This window comes from Salmo salar, chromosome ssa11, assembly GCF_905237065.1.
Source record: "Salmo salar chromosome ssa11, Ssal_v3.1, whole genome shotgun sequence".
Taxonomy (NCBI): Eukaryota; Metazoa; Chordata; class Actinopteri; order Salmoniformes; family Salmonidae; genus Salmo; species Salmo salar.
Window position 1 is genome coordinate 9,430,927 of NC_059452.1, and position 24,090 is coordinate 9,455,016.

The 24,090-nt window shown below is 41.1% G+C and overlaps 1 protein-coding gene across 4 annotated transcripts in view; it reads left to right on the plus strand.

Moving 5' to 3' along the window:
• The window catches only part of LOC106561945 (activating molecule in BECN1-regulated autophagy protein 1A), a 113,359-nt gene that overhangs the window by 51,040 nt on the left and 38,229 nt on the right, over positions 1-24,090 (plus strand). For all 4 annotated transcript variants that reach the window (XM_014126406.2, XM_045689022.1, XM_014126404.2 and 1 more), the window contains one exon: positions 17,998-18,108. In XM_014126406.2, coding sequence (XP_013981881.1) covers positions 17,998-18,108 — 111 coding nt within the window. The remainder of the gene's footprint in view (positions 1-17,997; positions 18,109-24,090) is intronic.

The following is a 24,090-nucleotide window of genomic DNA, read 5'->3' on the forward strand; positions in this document are numbered from 1 at the left end:
AAGACATTAACTGAACTTAGTACCATCTCCTATCTTTGTCCAACTTTCTTTATTTTATTAACACCATATGTTTTAAATTATATCAACAAAAAATATTACATTTTATTTGGAACGGCAAGCCAGATAAAATTAAAAGGGCCTATTTATATAACGAATATAAATTCGGAGGGCAGAAATGATTAAATATTAAAGCATTAGACCTCTCACTAAAGGCATCAGTCATACCAAAGTTATACTTAAATCCAAACTGGTTTTCTAGTAAATTGGTACGAATGTCTCATCCTATGTTCAAGAAGGGCCTTTTCCCCTTTATTCAGATTACACCTGCCCACTTTCGGTTGTTTGAAAAGGAAATAATCTCCAAAATATCTTTATTTTTTAAACAAGCCTTAGAAAGTTGGTTGCAATTTCAGTTTAATCCACCTGAAAAGACAGAACAAATAATACAACAAATATTGTGGTTAAATTCAAATTTAGTAATTGATAAAAAAAACTATTTTTAGAAGAAATGATTAAAACAGGTATAATTTTTGTGAATGATATTATAAATAGGACTGGTGGAGTTATGTCACACATGCAGCTAACACAGACATATGGAAATGTCTGCTCTACCCAAAATTACAACCAATTAATTGCAGCATTACCACAAAAATGGAAGAGGCAAGTAGAAGGGGAAAAAAGTAAGGAACTTGTATGTCGGCCCTGTATTAAAGAACATAAATGGTTAAAGAAAAGTGTGATAAATAAAAACATATACCAATTTCATTTAAGGACCAAAAAACTGACAGCTGTGCCATATAAATTGCAAAATAGTTGGGAAGAGATTTTCGATGTACCCATTCCATGGCACATGGTTTATGAATTGATACGCAAAACAACGCCGGATTCAAAACTTAGAATTTTTCAATTTAAATTACTATACAAAATTCTTGCAACCAATAGAATTTTATATACACTGCTCAAAAAAATAAAGGGAACACTTAAACAACACAATGTAACTCCAAGTCAATCACACTTCTGTGAAATCAAACTGTCCACTTAGGAAGCAACACTGATTGACAATACATTTCACATGCTGTTGTGCAAATGGAATAGACAACAGGTGGAAATTATAGGCAATTAGCAAGACACCCCCAATAAAGGAGTGGTTCTGCAGGTGGGGACCACAGACCACTTCTCAGTTCCTATGCTTCCTGGCTGATGTTTTGGTCACTTTTGAATGCTGGCGGTGCTTTCACTCTAGTGGTAGCATGAGACGGAGTCTACAACCCACACAAGTGGCTCAGGTAGTGCAGCTCATCCAGGATGGCACATCAATGCGAGCTGTGACAAGAAGGTTTGCTGTGTCTGTCAGCGTAGTGTCCAGAGCATGGAGGCGCTACCAGGAGACAAGCCAGTACATCAGGAGACGTGGAGGAGGCCGTAGGAGGGCAACAACCCAGCAGCAGGACCGCGACCTCCGCCTTTGTGCAAGGAGGAGCAGGAGAAGCACTGCCAGAGCCCTGCAAAATGACCTCGTGCAGGCCACAAATGTGCATGTGTCTGCTCAAATGGTCAGAAACAGACTCCATGAGGGTGGTATGAGGGCCCGACGTCCACAGGTGGGGGTTGTGCTTACAGCCCAACACCGTGCAGGACGTTTGGCATTTGCCAGAGAACACCAAGATTGGCCAATTCGCCACTGGCACCCTGTGCTCTTCACAGATGAAAGCAGGTTCACACTGAGCAAGTGACAGACGTGACAGAGTCTGGAGATGCCGTGGAGAACGTTCTGCTGCCTGCAACATCCTCCAGCATGACCGGTTTGGCGGTGGGTCAGTCATGGTGTGGGGTGGCATTTCTTTGGGGGGCCGCACAGCCCTCCATGTGCTCGCCAGAGGTAGCCTGACTGCCATTAGGTACCGAGATTAGATCCTCAGACCCCTTGTGAGACCATATGCTGGTGCGGTTGGCCCTGGGTTCCTCCTAATGCAAGACAATGCTAAACCTCATGTGGCTGGAGTGTGTCAGCAGTTCCTGCAAGAGGAAGGTATTGATGCTATGGACTGGCCCGCCCGTTCCCCAGACCTGAATCCAATTGAGCACATCTGGGACATCATGTCTCGCTCCATCCACCACAGACTATCCAGGAGTTGGCGGATGCTTTAGTCCAGGTCTGGGAGAAGATCCCTCAGGAGACCATCTGCCACCTCATCAGGAGCATGCCCAGGCGTTGTAGGGAGGTCATACAGGCACGTGGAGGCCACACACACTACTGAGCCTCATTTTGACTTGTTTTAAGGACATTACATCAAAGTTGGATCAGCCTGTAGTGTGGTTTTCCACTTTAATTTTGAGTGTGACTCCAAATCCAGACCTCCATGGGTTGATAAATTGGATTTCCATTGATTATTTTTGTGTGATTTTGTTGTCAGCACATTCAACTATGCAAAGAAAAAAGTATTTAATAAGATTATTTATTTCATTCAGATCTAGGATGTGTTGTTTAAGTGTTCCCTTTGTATCCCCCATATATACTGCTCAAAAAAAAACAATCTTCCCAGCTCTGCAGATTCTGCTGTAAGGAGGCAGAGTCATTAGATCATTTATTTTGGTATTGTCCATATGTAGCTCGTTTTTGGTCACAGGTCCAGGAATGGCTGAAGAATTGCAACATTTGCCTAAAACTAACGCTGCAGATAGCAATACTGGGTGATTTGAAAAGCCATAGTCAATCAATCAATAATATAGTAATTATTTTAGCAAAAATGTGTATTTTTAATTTACAATCTGTAGAAGCTATGAGAATAGAAAGGTTCAATTGTTTTGTGAAGCATCACAGCACAGTTGAAAAATATATGGCAAATAGAAATCCGAAATGAATGGTGTTGAGAGACAGATGGGAGGGGTTGAATGGAGCTGAAGGGTTGGACCAATAACAAGATAACCAATGTAAAACATACGGGTTCCGTAAAATGTATATAGGTTCAGAAATGTTGTGAAATAGCATAGTTACAAATCGAAATCAAACTGGATGGACATCGGAAATAGAGGAAGGACTAAAACACAAACCAAAAATAACTATTGTAAAATAGACTGGGTCTGTAAAATGTGTATAAGATTAATAAATTGAAGGTAAAAGCCGAAGTGTTTATTAGTTTACTCCAATTGGGTGGTAGGGTTTGAATGGAATAATAAAGGTATATTCTTTAAAAAACGTATGTATGTCTATATAGGTATGTGTATGTATATATGTGTATATGTATGCATGCATGTATGGAGATATTATATATATATATATTTACCCAAAAAATATATGGGGGATTGGAAGTGATGCAGACAATTACATTGATGGAAACAATATTCTTTCTGCAATATTAAGCTGATCCACCCCTAAAAAAATGTACAAATGAAAAATAAAATATGTTCCATGCCAGAGACTTATATGATATTAATCAAGAGCACACCAAGTAGCAAGTACTGTATTGCATGACTATAGAGAAGCTACTTTTATTTCTGCTCTATCTCCCTTGTCCCCCTCTGGGGTTTTCTACTTTTGACTGCGCTGGTGGCAGATGTCAGCTTTTCACCCCTCTGTGCATTGACATGTTGGTCGAGGCATCTGTGAACTGTATATCAGTTCACAAATATGCCAGCAACATGGAAATTGCTGGAACTGATGACACCCTTACATAAAGACCCTCAACCGTACAGCTTTTAATGCATAACACACAGTACTTCAGATCTGTACTCTTCTATTTCAGTGGCTGCTATTTCAGTGCCTCTAGTTTTTTTTAGGATCTCTTTCCCTATTGTGTGAAGGTTTCTTCCCTTTCGATAAATCCATGGCAAAGTAAGGGTTTCATGTCAAAACAGAACGTATCGTAAAGGGAGCAGTTCAAAACCATCGAGGACCTAGTGTTTTAAATCACACGTAAGCTAATCTTGTCGTGCATTATCCTTTTTTCACTCTGCTTCTTTTTTTTCTTCAGTAAAGGGTCATTCCACTTGTGAAGTTGACTAAAAACATTCTGGATTTGTTGTTTCTTTGCCAGGTCCCATTGCTCAGATACTTTGCAGTATAATCTTACATTTTGCGATAATGTGAGATTTTGTTTTATGGATGAGTTTGCGACAGGGCCAATGGCATCTAAGTCAAATCCAATTTTATTGGTCACGTACACATATTTAGCAGATGTTATTGTGGGTGTAGCGAAATGCGTGTGTTCCTAGCTCCAACACTGCAGTATTATCTAACAATTCAGAACAATACACACGTAAAATCGTGGAATTACGAAATATATAAATATTAGGACGAGCAATGTTGGAGTGGCATTGACTAAAATGCAGTAGAATAGAAAACAGTTGGCATGTGTATGATGCAATATAGAATGGTTTGTGCTTTAATCCATACTGTTTTAATTCAATATTTAGTATCAGTCTGTAAGTGCGTGTTCAGATGTGGCAGTGAGAGTACCTGGAGGCATGCTGTATCAGTGAGACAGGAAGTCTTAATTAATTAAGGCAGCTAGCTCTAAGACAGTCCGTCGGTCATGTTAGCTCTTTCCCAGAAGTTGAACAGCAAGGGGCCCGATGTTCCTCCTCCCCCACTTGGGCTTTGTCTTGGGACTGCCGCCAAACATAAAAATATGACCTTCAGGGAAATCACACGTGCAGCCAAGTGGAGAGAGGATATGCCAGGTGTATTTTATTATGTGACGCTCCAGCTCTCTGACATACTGTGAAAAGAGGGGCTTGTCACTCTCTTGTCACTTTGCCCTGCTTCAGTCCTCTATAACCTCATTCACCTTCGGTCTGATCAGTCACTTTCTCTCACTCGGTTTGCCTTCTCTTCACCCCCACACTGTGTCTACTTCACCCCTCTTCTCTCTCCTCCAACCCTCCATTGTTGTCTTTCCAGCTTATCCCTATGCTTTTTTTCCTCTTCAGTCACTCCATCCTAAATCCACCTCTCCTCCAAAGTAAATCTCTTGAGCTTAACTCGTATAAGGAGCTACTTCCTTGCTGATGTATAGAAGAAAGCAATTCCCTCCTTTTAAGGTTCACCTTTTGAGTAAGTCATATAATTTATTCTCATGTACCTTGGAATTTGCAGGAGCCGCTCACATGCTGATTACAAGTGGGAGGGTTGAGAACAGCATTATACATGTTAAAGATGTACATGAGAAAGTCCCAAACTGATGTGTGTACAGTGTACCGCTTCCTCATTTCCAACATCTCTTCCTGATCACTGCTTCAATTGTTTTTCTGCTCAAGTTATTTTCTTTAGCTGTGCAATTGAATACCCTATGTCAAGTCAGGGATGGGAAACTGGCGAACTCCCCCCCACCCTTTTTGTAGGCCCGCGGATGAATTCATCACCGCCACGGTTGAGAGTTAAAATAGTAGAATACACAATGTGCAATTTCCAATTTCCAGCAGGTTTTCGCATGTCAGTCACTGATATTCACTCAATAAGCCCATGTTCAGCTACATCTTTTTATATTTATTGATAAGTTAGTCTAGCGGCCAGCTGTCTAAACTTCGAGTAATATTGGTCAAATTACCGACTGGGGGGGCCCCCATAGATTTTGTTGGTCACTCTCACTCAGATATCATATTCTAAACAAAACCAAATCTTATCTCCGCCCCATGTCAAAATGTGTAGAATTGCACGTTTTGCTGTATGGATGTTGGTATGTAGACCCACGAACCACTGCGGCCCCTCATCGGGAGTTAAGATTTTTTGTGCCCCCCCCCCAATCCCCATCCTAAGTTGCCAATCCTAAGTTGCCCATCCCTGTTCAAAGTACTCCATCACCCAGTTGGCTCAGGCGCTGTCAAACCAAGATAAGTCTGACAGTCATCTCCATGTATTTTGTATTGGGAAAGCTGTTGAATATGCAATGCCTGCATTTTGTTAGCCCTCCAGAAATCTGTGTGTATAGGCTATCCCCCAAAGCCCAATGGAAAACCCAAGCCTTAGAAGTTTCCTGTTGAAATGCATTAGTGAAGAGTAAACCAAACTGTTTACAATTTCATGTAAAATTGAGTTTTTTCCATTTGCATTTTTCAAATGTATTTGCTCTTCAAAATAACAAAGACAAGATTAGTTACTGTAAATGGTTTGAATCAAAGCGTCCCGGTTGGGGATACTGAGTGCATGAGTGGCTGTATTAGAATATCTTAGCAGTACCAGACTCAGTCATGCAGTAGTCTCTCTTTATAGATGGGAGGGCGACAACCTTTTATCTCCAGTATGGGAGCTCTCTTGGAGGCGTTTGATGCTGTGGTTGATGGACACTCAGACAGAAAAGTCGAGTGGTTTTAGTGCCTGCCAACATCATGCCTGTCATTAATACAGTTGAAGTCGGAAGTTTACATACACTTAGGTTGGAGTCATTAAAACTCGTTTTTCAACCACTCCACAAACTATAGTTGAGGCAAGTCGGTTAGGACATCTACCTTGTGCATGACACAAGTAATTTTTCCAACGATTGTTTACAGACAGATTATTTCACTTATAATTCACTATCACAATTCCAGTGGGTCAGAAGTTTACATACACTAAGTTGACTGTGCCTTTAAACAGCTAGGAAAATTCCAGAAAATGATGTCTTGGCTTTAGAAGCTTCTGATAGGCTAATTGACATCATTTGAGTCTATTGGAGGTGTACCTGTGGATGTATTTCAAGGCCTACCTTCAAACTCAGTGCCTCTTTGCTTGACATATTGGGAAAATCTAAAGAATTCAGCCAAGACCTCAGAAAACAAATTGTAGACCTCCACATGTCTGGTTCATCCTTGGGAGAAATTTCCAAACGCCTGAGGTTACCACGTTCATCTGTACAAACAATAGTACGCAAGTATTAACACCATGGGACCATGCATTTGTCATACCGCTCAGGAAGGAGACGCGTTCTGTCTCCTAGAGATGAACGTACTTTGGTGCGAAAAGTGCAAATCGATCCCAGAACAACAGCAAAGGACCTTGTGAAGATGCTGGAGGAAACAGGTACAAAAGTATCTATATCCACAGTAAAACGAGTCCTATATCAACATAAACTGAGAGGCCGCTCAGCAAGGAAGAAGCCACTGCTCCAAAACCGCCATAAAAAAAGCCATTCTACGTTTTGCAACTGCACATGGGGACAAAGATCGTACTTTTTGGAGAAATGTCCTCTGGTCTGATAAAACAAAAATAGAACTGTTTGGCCATAATGATCATCGTTATGTTTGGAGGAAAAGCAGGAGGCTTGTAAGTCGAAGAACACCATCCCAACCGTGAAGGACATGGGTGGCAGCATCATGTTGTGGGGATGCTTTGCTGCAGGAGGGACCGGTGCACTTCACAAAATAGATGGCATCATGAGGCAGGAAAGGTTTGTGGATATATTGAAGCAACATCTCATGACATCAGTCAGGAAGTTAAAGCTTGGTCGCAAATGGGTCTTCCAAATGGACAATGACCCCAAGCATACTTCCAAAGTGGTGTCAAAATGGCTTAAGGACAACAAAGACAAGGTATTGGAATTGCCATCACCAAGCCCTGACCTCAATCCGATAGAAGATATGTGGGCAGAACTGAAAAGGCATGTGCGAGCAAGGAGGCCTACAAACCTGACTCAATTACACCAGCTCTGTCAAGAGGAATGGGCCAAAATTCACCCAACTTATTGTGGGAAGCTTGTGATAGGCTACCCGAAACGTTTGACCCAAGTTAAACAATTTAAAGGCAATGCTGCCAAATAGTGTATGTAAACTTCTGACCCACTGGGAATGTGGTGAAAGAAATAAAAGCTGAAATAAATCATTCTCTCAGCTATTATTCTGACATTTCACATTCTTAAAATAAAGTGGTGATCCTAACTGACCTAAGACAGGGAATTTTTACTAGGATTAAATGTCAGGAATTGTAAAAAACTGAGTTTAAATGTATTTGGCTAAGGTGTATGTAAACTTCCGACTTCAACTGTAGGTGCAACTGTTGAACCCGCTCTTATAAGAGTGGACTGGATTGTCAGGATGTTGAGCAGAGATCTCCAGTATGGCTGATTGCTTCCCCACTCCTGCTATTTTCCTCCTTTCTTTACGTTTCCTGTTTGGGTAACTTTCAGCGGATATAGAAAGTATGAAATGCTTACTGCGGCATTCTGCTTGTTCTATGTTGTCTTGTTTCCCATTACAATACCATTATTATTCAACTCCTGTCAATGCTCTTTGGTTTTGCTGAATTTGTCTGTCGGTTGGTTGTGTACGTTGAAGTTGTGCTGTGGTTGTCTGATAATGATGTTCCGACTACGATCGGAGGGTTATGTAACTGTGTGATAACAATGTTAGAATATCTGAATGTTCTTTTCTGTGATCAGACTGCAGATCGGGCTGTTACTAGCCTAAATGCTGACTGGTAACTGACGGCATGCTGTCTGCTGCCCGGTTGTCACCACTGAATGCTTGTTATGTGCACTCACCAATGAAAAGGGGAAGTTTCCAGCTGTCAGCATTAAGCTCAATACATTAGGGATTTAGGCAGTTTCCTGCTTTTGGACTCATTTCTCCATTGGCAGACGGGCAACAGATTTTCCGTTGTGCAGTGTGTCATATCCCAGGAAGTGTACCCAGCTGAATTCTATGTGCACAGGGCCTGCATTATTACACTAAACACGTAAAGAAGTTGTACCCTCTAAAAAATAGCCCTAATTAATCTGCAATATTATTAGACTGTATCATTTATTCTCAATGTTTCATCATGATGCAATAAAGCAAGAGTTTTTAGAGCAGGGGTCCTTAAGCTTTTTTTGCCCAGGGACACCCGCCCAGGCAAACCGGCGACCAAGGGACCCCCATAATATGTTAGCACAAAACAAATGTTATCGTCTTATCAGGTTAATAGCAAGGAGAAGTAATCAACCATATTATTTATTTTTGTTTGTTTGTATTTTACCCCCCTTTTTCTCCTCAATTTCGATCTTGTCTCATCGCTGCAACTCCCCAACAGGCTTGGGAGAAGCGAAGGTGGAGTCATGCGTCCCTTGAAACATGACCCGCCTAACCGTGCTCCTTAACACCTGCCAGCTTAACCCGGAAGCCAGCCGCACCAATGTGTGGGAGGAAACACCGTTCAACTGGCGACCGGGGTCAGCCTGCAGGCACCCGGCTCGCCACAAGGTGTCGCTAGGGTGCATTGAGCCAAGTAAAGCCCCCCCGGTCAAACCCTCCCCTAACCTGGACGACGCTGGGCCAATTGTGCACCGTCCTGGGCTGTGCCACAGCCGGTTGTGGCACAGCCCTGGAATGAACCCGGGTCTGTAGTAACGCCTCTAGCACTGTGATGCAGTGCCTTAGACCTCTGCACCACTCGGGAGGCCAGTAATCAAACATTTTTAGTTCATAGATTTGGTACATTGTTTTTAATTTTGACCTCCTGACATTATAAATGGAGGAGGAAGTGTAAACTGTAACATAGCCTATTAGATAGAAACGTAACTCCAAACACATTTTCACAAATAGCATCAGTCAAGAAAGCTTACCAGCAGCCAGTAGCACTTGCCGCGACTGGTACTCGCGGGTGCTTTTTCAAAGCCTATGTCAGATACTCCAGTGAGTGTAATTAGCTCCAGTGAGTGTAATTTGCTCAATATTAGCAGTTGAGAATCATTAGAATTTATATTCTCCTCTTTTCTACTGTAGGTATGTAATTGAAAATGTGTTTATTCTGTTGTTGCTAGCAATATTCATAAAAACATGTATTTTTATATCAATGTTTTATTATTATTTTTATATATACAGCTGAAGTCGGAAGTTTACATGCACTGAGGTTGCAGTCACTAAAACTTGTTTTTCAACCACTCCACAAATTTCTTGTTAACAAACTATAGTTTTGGCAAGTCGGTTAGGACATCTACTTTGTGCATGATACAAGTCATTTTTACAACAATTGTTTACAGACAGATTATTTCGCTTATAATTCGCTTCATCACAATTCCAGTAGGTCAGAAGTTTACATACACTAAGATGACTGTGCCTTTAAACAGCTTGGAAAATTCCAGAAAATTAGGTCATGGCTTTAGTAGCTTCTGATAGGCTAATTGACATAATTTGAGTCAATTGGAGGTGTACCTGTGGATGTATTTCAAGGCCTACCTTCAAACTCATTGCCTCTTTGCTTTACATCATGGGAAAATCAAAAGAAATCAGCCATGACCTCAGGAAAAAAAAATGTAACCTCCACAGGTCTGGCTCATCCTTGGAAGCAATTTCCAAACACCTTAAGGTACCACGTTCATCTGTACAAACAATAGTACGCAAGTATAAACACCATGGGACCACGCAGCCGTCATACCGCCCAGGAAGGAGACGCGTTCTGTCTCCTAGAGATGCACCTACTTTGGTCCCAGAACAACAGCAAAGGACCTTGTGAAGATGCTGGAGGAAACAGGTACAAAAATATCTATATCCACAGTAAAACGAGTCCTGTATCGACATAACCTGAAAGGCTGCTCTGCAAGGAAGAAGCCACTGCTCCAAAACCGCCATAAAAAAGCCAGACTACGGTTTGCAACTGCACATGGGGACAAAGATCGTACTTTTTGGAGAAATGTCCTTTGGTATGATGAAACAAAAATAGAACTGTTTGGTCATAATGACCATCGTTATGTTTGGAGGAAAAAGGGGATGGCTTGCAAGCCGAAGAACCCCATCCCAACGATGAAGCACGGGGGTGGCAGCATCATGCTGTGGGGGTGCTTTGTTGCAGGAGGGACTGGTGCACTTCACAAAATAGATGGCATCATGGGGAGGGAAAATTATGTGGATATATTGAAGCAACATCTCAAGACATCAGTCAGGAAGTTAAAGCTTGGTCGCAAATGGGTCTTCCAAATGGACAATGACCCCAAGCATACTTCCAAAGTTGTGGCAAAATGGCTTAAGGACAACAAAGTTAAGGTATTGGAGTGGGCCGTCACAAAGCCCTGACCTCAATCATGTAGAAAATTTGTGGGCAGAACTGAAAAAGCGTGTGCGAGCAAGGAGGCCTACTACATACCTGACTCAGTTACACCGGCTCTGTCAGGAGGAATGGGCCAAAATTCACCCAACTTATTGTGGGAAGCTTGTGAAAGGCTACCCGAAGTGTTTGACCCAAGTTTAACACTGTAATGCCAATGCTACCAAATACTAATTCAGTGTATGTAAACTTCTGACCCACTGGGAATGTGATGAAAGAAATAAAAGCTGAAATAAATCATTCTCTCTACTATTATTCTGACATTTCACATTCTTGAAATAAAGTGGTGATCCTAACTGACATAAGACAGGGAATTTGTACTAGGATGAATTGTGAAAAACTGAGTTTAAATGTATTTGGCTAAGGTGTATGTAAACTTCCGACTGTATATATTTCTCGAACCCCCTGCAGTACCTGTGGGTCTCTGGACCCCCGGTTGAATACCCTTGCTTTAGAGGCTATGGTGTATTGTGTATGTTGTCTAGGCCCAGCTAGGGGGTAGTGTTGACCTGTGGCTGTGGAGCCAGTAATGGTGGCCATTACTTGAAGATCTTTCTCCTCCCTCCTAGGTCTTATGGAGGAGGGACGTTTATGGAGTCTATGGCAGGAACACACCAGTGCTTCATACTGTTATGGGCTCTTTAAAGTCTTGCCTGGAAATTCCCAAAGGATATGCATTTGGGTTTTGTAATACTTTCCTGAGAGCTGTGTCGGACAGCTGACAGCAGCTTTCTCATCACCAAACGATAAAAACCTACCTACTTATTCCATTAAGTGTTTTTTTATGAAGTAAGTAAGTGCTAAGCGTCATCAGAGGCCCGGTGGTTAGAATAGAGTGTGTCTATTATATTAGGTTATTGTTCAGAGATAACATAACCATACACAATAGCCTTTTGAAAAATTCACTCTACAGAGGCTCCATCTCCTCTGCTCTTGGAAATTCAAAATGGGTTTAAGGAAGGCATTGGTGATCACTCTGCTGTGCTTTAGGCTCACTTCCGCTTTTGAGTAAAACACACTGGCAGTGTGGTGAATGGCAGATGATCCGTTTTTTCTAGTAGATTAATGGTTTGTTGATTTGCAAAACGCAAGTAATGCTGGCTCAGTCAACACTTTAAATTTAAGAACGCTCAAGCAGTAGTTGGACTCTAAAAGCTACACCTGATCTGCCCAAAAGTTCTTCCCTGTCCAGTTATTATGGCCTCTGCATAATTCATGCATCTTTCTTTCTAACGGGCCACCCCCAGGTGGTGAAGGTAGGAAACACCATCTCCACTTCGCTGACCCTCACAAGGGTGCGTGCTCAACCCCCTCCTGTACTCCCTGTTCACCCACGACTGCGTGGCCATGCACGCCTCCAACTCAATCATTGTTTATGGTACCTTCAAAATGTGTACTTGGTTGAGCCTGAAAGCACAACCCTTTGCAGGCCAGTTACAGCCTCTATGGACTTTCAGCATAAGAAATGGGTATAGACCTACTCTTTTAGACATGTTCTCAAACACTGAATCAATCATGCACACACTTTGCAGTACTCTTCAGATCTAAACCACATTGGGCTAGTTTTGACATCACTTTCTTTCGGATTCTGTCAGTTGTGGCAGACTAAAGGTATGCGGTTGAAGTGAGAAGGGATTGACTTTCTACTGGCAAAATGTAAACTGTTTAAACTGTCAGAACACAGACTGATTGTCAGTCTGATTCCATTTCTATAATGCCCCCTCTTGTTGCATTCCTTGCGTTATTTCATAGTGTGGCAAATGAGATTAGCATTGCTCTTGTATTAGGGCTGTCATAAATATTCCCCAGTTTTATTTCAAGTTTTTTAATCCAGATAAACATTATGTGAATTATTTTATATTCAACAAATCATCTTGGCCATTACCACTGTCTTGTATCTTTTCTCCTCTCTAAATTTCATCAGTCATGCCTCAATGCACTGTTGATGTAACCACAGCAACCAAATCCGCTGTGATTTCATGTAACTTTGATAAGATGGGTGATTACTCCCTACTCTGCTATTGGGCAGTTGTCACACCTTAAATTCTATAGCTCCACTTTACATGCTTCCATGCTGCTGCAGCACTGCATTATGTTTTTCATATGTTAGTGTACCCGCTGTGATTTACTTTCTTTTCGTATGTATTGTAAGAGCTGCATCCCATTTCTCTGCCTTCTGTTGATCAGATGCGCTCACACTGGGTAGCTTGAAGCAGCTACTGAACATTTGTAGCTCAGCCATAAACAAACACCACTAGCTGTATCCTGACATAGAAAGCCATAAGCACCTAGCAAGCAATCTTGCTGGAGAAATGTCCATTTTATGTACAGAACAAGATGTGCAGTAGAGGTTATCTGGTTTATGGGAGGTCAACCCATGTGGGGATATGAGTGGCCAGGAAGGGGCCATTATTCAGATGTTTCAGACCTCCCTATGTGAACCAAATACCAGCAGTAGCAGCCATTCAACTGGTATAAAAATGGCTGTGGGAAAAAGCAACAAGCGTCTTTCTCTGAGACTTGTGACTCCCTCTCCTTTTTAAAGTGCAAACAACCCCAGCAGAGAAATGTCTAAGTGATGTTGGAAAATGACTGTCCTTATTCTGTCTAGTTCGATCTTAGTCTCCTAATAGAGCGGAATAAAATGTGTGTGTTTTTGAATATGCGCTCATGTAGTAGTTTTTCTCCGAATTTACAGAGACTCCTAGAAGGCCAGTGGTTGCATTTGCATGACGCAATATGACACCGGGTGCTTGATCCTCATATGGCTGCTCCTCTGTGTATTATAGTGTGACTATAACATGGGTCTTCTCCCGCTGGTGTAAATATACTGGAGCGCTATCAGTCCTCTCTCTTTTTATGTATGAGCGCAGTGAGTCTGTGAGTTGTGGTCAATCTCCAAACCCACCATGTGGTACAATTATGAGCAGATCTCCTATGTGAGAGAATGAGGGTCCTCTCTCTCGCATCCTTGGTGCCATGTGACAGTGGTGTAGTCTGCGTGGCCATGGGGTTGGAACCAGTGACTCCTCTGACCCCCTCCTTGACCAATTTTAAGGGGGAGCTGTGAAAATGTATCTGGTTTTAAATCTGGACTGAGAGACCAGGGGGAAGTAAAATGCAGCTTATGAGTAATATGCATCAAATACTACCACTTACGCTCGCTCCGTCCCTTGTTCGCCAACTCCCTTATTTTTTTCCATTGTCCCCATACCCTATAACATCTCCAGGCATTCTTGCTACTCTTCTTCTCACACTGTCCCAAACACTTCCTTTCTATCCAGTTCAACTCTCCAATCCTTCTCACTTTCCAGTTTGATTCCCTAGTAATCCGTAACTTGATCCGATGAGGGTGTGAAAATGGCTGAGGCTTTTCGAATAACAGCCTGGGCTTCAACTGCTCTTAGTCATTGACTGGCTAACTATGGTGCTAGTCTAGATTCTGTAGTTTGTTTGCCACATATCATTCTGACAAGCGTGATTTTCCAAAGATGAATCATCATAAAACATTTCTAAACCATGAAATTATTAGAAATGTTTAGTTTATTGACCGGTGTCTGCTTTCAAATTTTACATTTCTCATAAAACGTGTACTTTGTATTTCCGGTGTATAGGCCTAGTACTTGTGAAATCCACTCTTTAAAGATCTACTGCCCTTCCACTCTGTTTCAATCAGTCAAGAGGAGCCAGTGCACTACAGATGGTATCTTTAGTTATAGCGCCCCTCTTCCTCAGAGAATAGGTAATTCACTCTATTTTCCTGAACCTCTGCCATCAGGTTTTTGGGCATTGCAGGCAATGATGCATGGAAATACTGTAAGACGATGGCTAATTCAATTTTTTTTTAATACAAAACGAAATGGGGGGAATAGAGCATAAGGGCAGATAACTTCCCAGTCATTTTCATTGCTGATGGTTTCCCCACATATGCAGCTGACTATGTACTAAGCCTACATGAGTCTAGGCCTCTTCTCACCCCCCCTCTGACATGAGTCATGATGGGTCTGTCAGAAATGAATGCAACACTTGTCAAGTGCCCCTCTACATGTCATTTGCTCCAACACTTCAGTGATCTTGGACAAAAAAAAGGAACTGAAGTTATAAACAATGTTCTCGTAATGACTTAACTAAGAGCAGAGGGCAGACAGCGTACCATATGTATTCGCGGCAGGTAGCCTAGTGGTTAGAGCGTTGGACTAGTAACCGAAAGGTTGCAAGTTCGAATCCACGAGGTGACAAGGTAAAAAAATCAGTTGTTTTGCCCCTCAACAAGGCAGTCAACACACTGTTCCTAGGCCATCATTGATAATAAGAATTTGTTCTAACCTGACTAGTTGAATAAAAATAAGCAAACTTGATGTATTCCTGTAAGAAGGAAAAGTGCAGCCTTGAAAGAGGTTTAGCCCGTTACCATGGTGCGGCAGATAAAAACATTAAGCACTTAATCGTCACACTGCAGTTTCTGTAATTTTTGATAAAATTGTGTCATGTAAGCATAGCTAATTATGGCAAACTCGATCGGTTTTTAATCTACTTTGCTTTTTAAACACCTTGAAAGTAGATGAAACACTCAGTATAAACAGCCATTGCCTCTTGTCTTTATCATAGTTTATTTTGCTGTCAAGTCAGTACAACAACTTGTTTTTGTCTCACAAGCCTGAGGCCTTTATCTCCATTTCAAATTAACTGTGAAAAAATAATTGCGGTTGCTGTTTGTAAGTGTCCTAGACTCCCGGAGTGACATGCACACATACTGTCACAGACAGAAAATGTGTCAAGTGTATGTAATTACTTGAGGCATTTACTGTAGCTGATGGGCAGTTACTATTGATGTTTCTGCCTCTGGTGCAGTTACTACAGACATTTACTATGTACTGACTGGTGGAAGTTTGTTCTGACATCAAATCAGAACCAGTAAATTCATTTATGATTTAGGCCTATACCTCATTATTCATTAGGACTTTTCAATTGGCGATATTGCAGTATTAATGCATTTCTTTTCACACATTTTACAGAATTTTAGAGCAGTTCTTTGCCTCGTAGGTTTAGACATTCTTATGAATAATATATGTTCTAGATTTCCCTTTTTGCTATAACAGCATACAGACACCAGTATCTACCTTTGATGGTTATTAAATGGTTTTTGTGCACTGTAGTTTTTCACCCATACCTTTTTGATTTGACATTAGTCCTACACTGACATATGTGCACCTTGTCAGGATTCCATTCTCATCAGCCACGTTAATGGCATCCTATTAACATAACACTCCAGGAAAACAAAACCACTGGTTTGTTCATGAGCGAGCGTCAACATAAGAAACGTTTATTTTTTTATTTTTCATTTACTCGACCAGAAGCATTTACACTTCTGGTCGATAGTATGTTGTTTACTGAGAATGATGACTGAGCAGACAGGAAAAACCCTGGTACTGGACCACTGCGGTTTTCCCTATTGTTGGATGACAGCTCAAAAAAGGCTTGACAGAATTCCAAAACTGTAAAATAGAAAACACTTTTTTCCCATAACCTAATATAGGTATTATAGAAATGTGTCGTGGCTTTACTTGCATTTATCTGATGATTGTTATTTATCTAATCAACTAACTATGTTTCATTGTTACCTGATTTAAATGAATCATTAAACAATTAACTCATTAGGAATTTGGGGCACCACGAGAGCGGTTGTTTAAAGAGTTACCATCTCCAGAATATAACTCTAAAGGACTTTACCTATCACATCCATAAAACAGTCAACATATTAATCATAACCTTGTATCATATCATCATTCTGAATAGTCATAGCCTCCTGCATCTGCAAAAACCCCAGCCTTACTTATGATTCAGTACTACACAAATTGGTTAAACTATTTATTTACTAGCTAACTAAATGATAACACAGGATAAACATACACACTTAATACATTAGACTGACATGGAGAGGGCGAGAGAGAGAGGGACAGAGACATAATACTTTGGTACATTTAGAACTACTCTCACAGTAATCACAAACTTTGCAGACGAACCGCCACCTGTTTGGAGTAAGAAATCATGAATGTATTTACGTGTAAATGTCTTTGTCCGTCGTGTAGTCCTGAACAGAACTACAGAGTTGATTCCCCTTCCATTCGCTCCTAAAGCTGCTTATTTGAAGATAGTCTAGCCAGCCATGTCGATGGTTCTCAAGGTTGATGATTGTAGTAGAATACGACGCTTTGAAAAGTAGTAGAATGGTCCCACTTAAATTCGCTTTTGTAGATACTTTACTTAGGACAGCTAATCATTGTTCGGGAGGTGACGTTATCGTCTCTACCTTGTTTTGAGATTTCAGAGTTCGAACCACTTTGGACGTGAGCTGCAGCTCGACGCCTTTCTGGTCTAAATGTTAATTTCTTTACCAATCCTTTTATACACTCTGGTTGAAAGGGACGGTTCCGTCAAGCTGACACGCTCTCTGACCTCACTGGCTGTGGCTACTTACTGTGCAAAGTTTATAGAAAAAACAGATCTCTGCTGCCTCCTAAAGTCAAATCCATATCTTTACAAAAATACTTTCATCATATTCCATATTTCATACACAATGTAGAGGATGGAGATTTCAAGTTACAGTAGTTCCTTTATAACAAAATTTTTATGACATCACAAAATAACAACCCATATGACATTATTATTCTTTAGATCGTCTCTGACCATTCCCCACATTCTATGTTAGAAATATTGTTCCAGTATTCGCTTTAGAATGTATTCGTTTCGGAAGGAAACTGTCTGTGTAGACAAAGGAACATTCCTGTGTGAATTTGGAGAGGAATGTTCTCTCTCCTTGATTTTCAACAGGGTGTGAACTGTCAACCCCCCACCAGTTCCCTCCTCCCCCCCCCCCCCCGCTGTGGGTGAGAGAGGGTCTGGTTGAAGTCATCCATTGCAAAAGCTGTGCTGACCTATTTGGATCCTCACAGGACAGTCATGACAAGTGATTTGTGCATTTTTTTTGTTTCTCTGTTTTCTTCTCCTAGGTGCGGTTATTGGTGACGGTCAGTCAGCTGTGGCTAGTAACATCGCCAACACTACCTACCGCCTCCAGTGGTGGGACTTCACCAAGTACGACCTACCTGAAATCAGCAACTGTGAGTGGACCGACATTGTTGAAGTTGTCGATTGGTTGGGATGGTCGATTTGTTGGGGTGGAACAAGAAACTTAGGCCTACTCATAAAGATATGCCCAACCTTTCTTTCCATCTTTCATTCCTCTGTGGGGATTGTTTCAGATCCAAGCCCAGCACTGACTGCTATTCTGTAATGCTTTCTCTCTCTGTCCATCTTGCCCGTCACTGGTCTTAATGGTTGGGTTCATTTCACAGTACTATCCCTGCAGGACCATGCTGAGTGCATTCTACTTTTGTCCCATACTTAAGGGTATGGGAGATTCAGTGGCTCTGTTTATCATCAGGCTCACATAGTGTCATGGTCTGGTTATTACTCTGCTTCAGGCCAGGTTATTCCTGACATCAGGTCAAAGACAGAGAGCAGAGGCCCGCTGCTCAGAACACCACCTCTAAATATAAAACTCACTGAGTTATTCTGCTCTAATGCATTCAGTGCCCAATCAAGCACCTTTTCTGGGTTTCGTTTTCTTTAACATTCTGTGTTTGAGGGTTTTGTTGACAAGCTATTATTTTAAAGGTTGTAATATGTTATGTAACCGTGTCTATTTTAAGTATTTTCTTTTGTTGCCGAAGCCAGCGGCAGTTACTGTAGTGTACTCCTAGCGGTTCAGCGCATCATTATACCCATTACCTACAATAGACATTGGGGAAGAACATTATCCTCAAACTAAGCCATGACTTTTATAGAGGATTTCACTTCTAATTCACCTCTGTACGTACCGTAGGTCTGTAACTTTTGAGTGTTTGGTCCCCATGCTAATTGTCCAAAGATTGTTCATTTGGGGGTAATCAAATAAGAATTGAAGAAACAGGAAACTTATCCCAGAATATAGGAAGCGGAAGCCTATGGTATTCCCTAGACCGACCAGGGTTTATCAACAAATTATTTTTCTTGAGCAGATAATCAGAACATAATTTGTAGACTGCAAATAATTTGTTGACTGCAAATTGACCGCAAGAAGCCCAAACAGATATGATATTTCACTAAATAATAATCATTTCAAACCTTGCTTACACGATCACATATACAGAGCCTTTAGAAAGTATTCATACCCCTTCACTTATTCCAAATGTCGTTGTTACAACTTGAATTCAAAATCGATTAAATATTATTTTTAATTATCACCCAACTACACATAATACCCCATAATGACAAAGTGAAAACATGTTTTTAGAAATGCTTGCAAATGTATTGAAAATGAAGTACAGAAATATCTCATTTACATAAGTATTCACACCACTGAGTCAGTACTTTATAGAAACACCTTTGGCAGTGATTACAGCTGTGAGTCTTTCTGGGTAAATCTCTAAGAGCTTTCCACACCTGGATTGTGGAAATTTGCCCAAAATCTTCAAGCTCTGTCAGATTGGTTGTTGATCATTGGTAGACAAGAACATTTTCAGTTCTTGCCATAGATTTTCAAATAGATTTAAGTCAAAACTATAACGAGGCCACTCAGGAACATGTTCTTCTTGGTAAGCAACTCCAGTGTAAATTTGGCCTTGTGTTTTAGGTTATTGACCTGCTGAAAGGTGAATTCATCTTCCAGTGTCTGGTGGAAAGCAGACTGAACCAGGTTTTCCACTAGGATTTTGCCCGTGCTTAACTCATAACATGATGCAGCCAACACTATGCTTGAAAATATCTAGAGTGGTACTCAGTAATGTGTTGTATTGGATTTTCCCCAAACATAACACTTAGTATTCTGGACAAAAAGTGAATTTCTTTGCCACATCTTTTACAGTATTACTTTAGTGCCTTGTTGCAAACAGGATGCACGTTTTGGAGTATTTGTGTTATTTACATGCTTCCTTCTTTTCACTCTGTCAATTAGGTTAGTATTGTGGAGTAACTACAATGTTGTTGATCCATCCTCACTTTTCTCCTGTCACAGCCATTAAACTCTGTAACTGTTTTAAAGTCACTATTGGCCTAATGGTGAAATCCCTGAGCTTTTTCTTTCCTCTCTGACAACTGAGTTAGGAAGGACACCTGTATCTTTATAGTGACTGGGTGTATTGATACACCATCCAAAGTGTAATTATTAACTTCACCATGCTCAAAGGGATATACATAATAAAACCAAAAAAAATGTAATCTACCAATAGATTGATTGCGAGGCACTGGAAAACCTCACTTGCCTTTGTGGTTGAATCTGTGTTTGTATTTCACTGCTCGACTGAGGGGCCTTACAGATAATTGTATGTGTGGGGTACAGAGATGAGGTAATCATTCAAAAATCATGTTAAAAATGATTATTGTCACAGTGTCCTTGCAAATGTTTACTGCTGAATTTATTTAGGCTTGCCATAACAAAAGGGTTGAATACTTATTGACTCAAGACAATTCAGCTTTTCATTTTTAATTTGTAACATTTAAAAAAAACGTAATTCCACTTTATTATGGGGTTTGATGTGAAGGCCTGTAACACAACAAAATGTGGAAAACATCAAGGTGTGAACATTTTCTGAAGGCACTGTATCTCTCTTTATTATGTGTGGGAATACTTTGGAACAGATTTCCTAAATTAAAATCACTTGGAGCTGATTTGCTGGTGTTTTTACAGTCTTATGTCCAAAAAAAAAGGGAAAATAAAGTATATTTATTTTTGCTCAAAAACTTGGGGGACCATATAAAATCACCCACGAGCCGCCAGTTGGGGAACCCTGCCCTTATTTTTCGTTTTTTTGCCCAACAATATACCTCAGGTTGGTGAGATGTGACTCACCCAATCCCAGCAATGTGATTTTAGAAATGTCTGTAGGGGAAGTGGGGGGGTATCCATAGGGGACTAGCAGGGGTGAGGGGAGAGCAGGTAGCTGACTAGTGGTGGCTATTCTGCGGCCTGATGGTCTGAGATAGAAACTATTTGCCAATCTTCCAGTTTTTGCCATGCCGCTTCTGCGTTGTCTGAGGGATTGAAGCAGGGAGAGCAGGGCGTGGCTGGGATCCTTGATGATCTTCTTGACCTTCCTGTGAAACCTGGTGTTGTAGGTTTCCTGTAGGGCAAGCAGTGTGCACCCAATGATGTGTTCGGCTGCACATATCACCCTCTGAAGAGCCTTGCGATCCGCGGCAGTGTAGTTGCCATTCCAGACTGTGATGCAGCCCTACGGTATGCTCTCGATCGTGCTCTTGTAGAACCCTGTGAGGGCCCTCAGGGACAGACCGAATTTCTACACATGCATGGGTTGAAGAGTCGCTGTCGTTCCTTCACCACGGTGTCCGTTTGGTTAGACCATTTCAGCTTCTCTGAGATGTGTACGCCGAGAAATGGGAAGTTACTGACCGTCTCCACAGTGGCCCCATTGATGAGGTTGAGGGCGTGTCAAGCATGGGCACAACGTCGTCAGAGTACCTACCTCCTCCCTGTAAGCTGTCACGTCATTGTTGTAAATCAGGCCCGTCGGGAAATCCAGGATCCAGTTGCATAGGGAGGAGTTCAGACCCAGGGCCATGAGCCCTGTAATGAGCTTATAGGGCACTATGGTATTGACATCTAATCTGAAAAGTTATTTTTAATACTGATGTGTTATAGAATTCAAACAGGGATGCCCTGAACTGAAGTCAAGAGTTAAAATGTGTACAATTAAAACAATATTGAATTAATCTGACCTATGCATTTGTAACAAAAGCTCAACACTTATATTATGGAAAAAAGACTAGGTAAATCACCGGAATGAATGTAAATCATTTAAAAGCAATAATGATAACTTTGCCTCCTGATAAGAACTTCATTTCAGAACGCTAGTACAGCAGATGTTACCTGTTCCTCCTCTCTGTGAGAGTAAGTTGTGAACTCAATGTGGTGTGTATGGCTCTCCACTAAGCTCGACAGACAGACTCTCCGGAATGCTGCTCATATATAATTGATGTGGGTGGTGCCATTAACAATGAACTGTAACAGCTGTTTGGGAAAGAGGAAGAGATGCGTTAACCGGTGTGTTTGTGTGTGTGTGTGTGTGTGTGCGCGTGCGCGTGCGCGTGCGTGCGTGCGTGCATGCGTGTGGAGCTTCTCAGCAATGATTAAAGCAGAGGGTCTGAAATACAATCACAGTCAATGCATATGGCTCTCCCCATCTTCATCTCAAAGCTCTTGCCAAATGCAGACTGGCTGATGCACATATTCAGCGAGACATATTGCAAAGAAAGAGTTGTGCAATTACACAACAGTGTGGGATGTTAGTTAAGTTGAACGTCTGTGTGTGTGTGTGTGTGTTGCTGCTTAATTGAGTCATTATCCTGAATCTTTATCTTCTAGGGCAGACAATAATTTGGTTTAGAAAAGCGCTTAGGTATGCTATTGGTTCTCTATATTAGCAGTGATGGAACAACTTATAGGCTCTCCTAGGTCATCCTAATTTATTTTGACGTCTTATTATGAATCCCACTTTCTTTGCGGTCTCTGCTGTTTTGACCCGTCCACTAGTACATCTGCAGCAGCAGGGGTCATTAGTGTTAGATGGATAGGCATGTGCATCAGGGTTTGCGTCAGGAGAATTTGGCGCTGGACAACGTGACCGGCAGGATTCTAATTTACCGGATGTCCATATGCGTTGGGTGTGTAACGCATTAGGGCGTCCACCCACTGTGCTCCAAATCACATGTAGATTATTGTAATTCATTTTAACAGAATAGAAATTTGCCTGTAAAGTTGTAATAAAATAAAGTAGAACAATGTTCTTATACCAACATGACAGGTTTTTATTGAAAAGCAAAACATTGCCCTTTGCATCTTCATCCCTGCTGTAAATCATAATTGAATATTATTTAGAAAAGAAAAAAACATTTGGCCTAGAAGAACAAGTCACCTACACAGTAATGAAATACATCTTCAAAATATAATATTTGTCTAATATAATTTGCGAATGACCTGGCCTATAGGCTATTTGTATGAACATTTGAATTAATAAATAACAAAACACAGCTGTTTTCAATTGCAATCTAGGCCTCTCAAATACAACCCAGGCCTAATAACAGAAATAAAATGGCTGTCTACGAACACCAGGGCCAGCCGGTCGTGGCTAGAAGAGATCCAGCTTTAGTCAAATTAACGTCAGATTTGACTTGTCGTAGCAGGTTAGGAAACGGTTTAGGGTTAAGATTCACTACACTGAACAAAAATATAAACGCAACATGTAAAGTGTTGGTCCCATGTTTCATGAGCTGAAATAAAATATCCCAGAAATGTTCCATATGCACAAAAAGCGTATTTTCGCTCAAATTTTGTGCTCAAATTTGTTTACATCCCTGTTAGTGAGCATTTCTCCTTTGCCAAGATAATCCATCCACCTGACAGGTGTCGCATATCAAGAAGCCGATTAAACAGCATGATCATTACACAGGTGCACCTTGTGCTGGGGACAATAAAAGGCCACCTTAAAATGTGCAGTTTTGTCACACAACACAATGCCACAGATGTCTCAAGTTTTAGGGAGCGTGCAATTAGCAGGCTGACTGCAGGAACGTCCACCAGAGCTGTTGCCATAGAATTGAATGTTCATTTCTTTACCATAAGCCACCTCAACATCGTTTTAGAGAATTTGGAAGTGTGTCCAAATTTAATTTATTTCAATTAACTGATTTCTTCATATGAACTGTAACTCAGTAAAATCTTTTAAATTGTTGCCCGCTGCGATTCGGCACCACAGCAGTGGATTGAGGACACTCTAGGCGGACGCAAAATGAGCAAATTATAAAACTTATGTTGGACAATCAAATTCGATACGTAAATAAACTATATTCGTTACGGCTGATTCATTCATTGAGAAATATCGTATTTTACAACGCTCCAGTGAAATGAGTCCCGCTCTATGCATTTATGAAAGAGCTTGTTTCCAAAGCTTAAATTATATCTCACTCTTTTTACAGTTCTACTGAATGATGTTATAACGTTTTTATGTTTTATTGTAATTTGAGCTATCGTGGGGTCTTGACTGATG